Below are 2764 nucleotides of genomic sequence, written 5' to 3'. Positions count from 1 at the left end.
AGCAAACGTTTGTTGTTCCTGCATACCTGGGGCTGCTTCCAGCTCTTGCACCTTCGATCGATGATTGTCCAGGACGGCTTGGGGCACCCATTTTTTCCACACGCGCAAGGGAGCCGCAAGTAGAGTCTCGTCAGGCCGGATAGTGCTCAGCGTGCTCTCCGGTTTCAGTCGGTAGGTGGAGGCAATCGTGGCCATGTTTTTGCAGATGCTGCAGAAAGATGCTGCTGCTGAAAACCATAGTTCGCGCCAAAAAAGCCAAGCTTGAGTTCGCTCGGCCGAACTTTATCACGGCGAAAATTCAATGAGTTGACACCAACCCCGCGCCACCATTTACGCCTTAAATAATCCCAAACAGGGGTGCGGTGATGCCTGCATACCATGGCACTCGCTGGGTGTCTCCATCACGGCATCTGTGCTGCATTTTTTTTTTTTTTGTTTTTAAGATGATTTTTGAATTGGAAGGTTCAGGTTTTTGGTTCACGGCCCGGCGTTGTCAATGACCTTGCGGATGGTGGCGAGGAGCATCTTGAGCGCGTTCGTCAGCTCGTCCTTCCGATGGTTGGCCGTGCTCAACTCGACGTTGCCGCCACGCCTGTCACGGCAAGGAGGTGGTGAGAAGCGCACCAATGGTGGCGGCGCGTATGCGGTATGATAAGGCCGTACTGCTTGTAGACGCTGACGGCGTCGACGAACACGACGACCGAGTTGATGAAGACCTTGATCCCCAGCGGGAACTTGTCGAACGCAGCATACTTGTAGCGGTCGTGCTGGATCATCTTGGCGATGGGCACCAGCAGCTCGATCTCCTAGAAGGCGCGCACACACCATGTCGGCGTTAACGGTCCTATCTTCACACCACGAGAGCTCTCTCTCCGCACCTTAGTGACGAGGTCGGCAAAGCTTCGGAAGTGGAGCGAAGCCAGCGGAGAGTTGACGGCCTCGACGATGGGCTTGAACAACTGGATCGCGTCGCTGCAATACTCGCGCATGGCCCTGGACAACCGATCACCCGTTACTCTCTCAATCGAGTAGCAGCTCATGGTGTACGGCCAGGTACCTGGTGGGCTGCCAGGGGACGTAGCTGAGGTGGGCGAGCGTGTCGGGCGCAGGCGGAGCGGCCGTGTTCTATCGACGGCGTATAACAGGCGGAGCCCGATTAGCTCCACTCTGGGACTATAGCCACGACGATTGAGGGAGGAGGGGGTGATAGGCACGTACGAGGTAGAAGTCACGGAAGGAGTACAGGATGGCATTCTTGGCCTGTTCGCCGGTGAACTCCTGTGGAGGCTTGGGCGAATGCGGGTCTACGGGTTGGTGCATAACAACAAAACTCGTCAGTGACCACTGTGGCGATCCATTCAGGAGGGCCGAACGCTGCTGGTGCCGAGGGCCATACCAGGAGAGGCGTCGGGCGGGCGAGAGCTGGGCGCCGACTTGCCCGATGGCGCTCCCGTAGAATACATGTACGACTCCAGCAAGGCTTCGTAGGCTGTACAAAGAAAATGGGGTGTGAGTGCGTCTCAGAGTCGCAGCCGTACACGTGTTAGCGTGCAGGCGTGGACGTGTTGTACCTTGCATGAGACGGCTGTGCAGCCCTTGCACATCCTTGATCGATGCATCGACTGCCGGCCGATCCATCGGCCTCCTGCAGGCTGCTCACATAAAGGTGCGAGTGGGATTAAGAGCTTTGCTGACGTGTGGCTAATCCTACAGCGAGAGGGAGAGAAAATGAAAACAAGATCGAGCATACCCCGCATGTCGTCTATCAACTGGTTCAGAGCCTTGACCGCGAGCAGGAAAGGCCCCAGAGCTGTGACGCAGTCTCGCGCTCGGCCGATGATCACCTAAAGTTGAAGGCGTTGATTCGACCGTTGATGTTCGTTTGAAGCAAAGAAGAAATGGAGAGTGTAGATGTACGTCTCGTCTGTCTGGGGAGGTGGAAGGGGAGTCGGCGAGACCCTTGGCCTGATCCACCGTCTTCTTAACGGTTGCGGTCACCACCTTTGAGTCCACCTTTGTACCCTCCGCGCTCGTCCACAGGGGCTGGTGTTGGCAGTTTCCGCCAAGCCAGGCGACGCGGCGTTAGCGCGCTCGCCACAGCCACCATCGCGCGAAGCGGCAATCGGACATACCTGGCCCGTGAGGCTCAAGAGCTCCTTGTACTTGCGCTGGATAGCATCGTACTCCTGCCTCTCTGTGTGTAGGGAAAAGAAAAGAAGAAGAAGAAGAAGAAGAAGAAGAAGAAGAAGAAGGCGGGGAATGTAAGCAGCGGGGTTCCACCAATAATAAGGGTAGGACAGTGACGCTAGGTGGGGCGAAGCATACCTCGGAGAGCCGCCGGCGATTGTTTATTGCCCTGGTCGCTCACTGCATGTTCCACAAAATAAGAAAAACGGTTTGGTCGTTGTGGTACGTTGCATGCTGGGATTTAAGAGGGGGGCGGGGCATACTGGACAGGCTTGGTCTTAGGGCGCCCTGGTGGTGGGTCGGAGCAACGGGCGCTGGAAAGAGATCGAAAGTGAGCGCCTGGGTTGCTGTGCTAGGCGTGGCGTTTTGAGGAAGAGTCGGTGTACCGAGTTCTTCCTCTTCGTCGTCAGGAAGCTCCAGCTGGTCGATGAGGACCTCGATCGATTTGAGGTGCTCCTTCTTCTTGTCGATGATCCTCTCCTCTCTCCTTCGCCGCTCTTCCTCCTCGACCTGCTTAGCCGTCTTCACCTCCGAATCCAGGTCTATGGCGGGCGAAAGAAAGAAAGAAAGAAAGAAA

The 2764-nt window shown here is 56.4% G+C and overlaps 1 protein-coding gene and 1 pseudogene across 1 annotated transcript; both read right to left on the bottom strand.

The window, feature by feature from the left end:
- The window catches only part of ACA1_024640, an 842-nt pseudogene extending 647 nt beyond the window's left edge, over positions 1 to 195 (bottom strand).
- A 282-nt stretch (positions 196 to 477) lies between these two features.
- On the bottom strand, positions 478 to 2727 carry ACA1_024630 (uncharacterized protein; the record flags this gene model as incomplete). Its single annotated transcript, XM_004353206.1, has 12 exons — positions 478 to 592; positions 664 to 806; positions 879 to 993; positions 1058 to 1125; positions 1219 to 1304; positions 1397 to 1489; positions 1572 to 1652; positions 1751 to 1844; positions 1918 to 2043; positions 2133 to 2194; positions 2326 to 2367; positions 2574 to 2727. Coding segments are annotated over 12 exons (1179 nt in total), but the record flags the coding sequence as incomplete, so codon positions are not given.
- Between the last annotated feature and the right edge of the window lie 37 nt (positions 2728 to 2764).

Source organism: Acanthamoeba castellanii (assembly GCF_000313135.1).
Source record: "Acanthamoeba castellanii str. Neff unplaced genomic scaffold scf7180000084444, whole genome shotgun sequence".
In the NCBI taxonomy this organism is placed as follows: Eukaryota; Discosea; order Longamoebia; family Acanthamoebidae; genus Acanthamoeba; species Acanthamoeba castellanii.
Note: the sequence above shows the minus strand (reverse complement) of the source record. Positions and strands in the feature narration are given on the sequence as shown.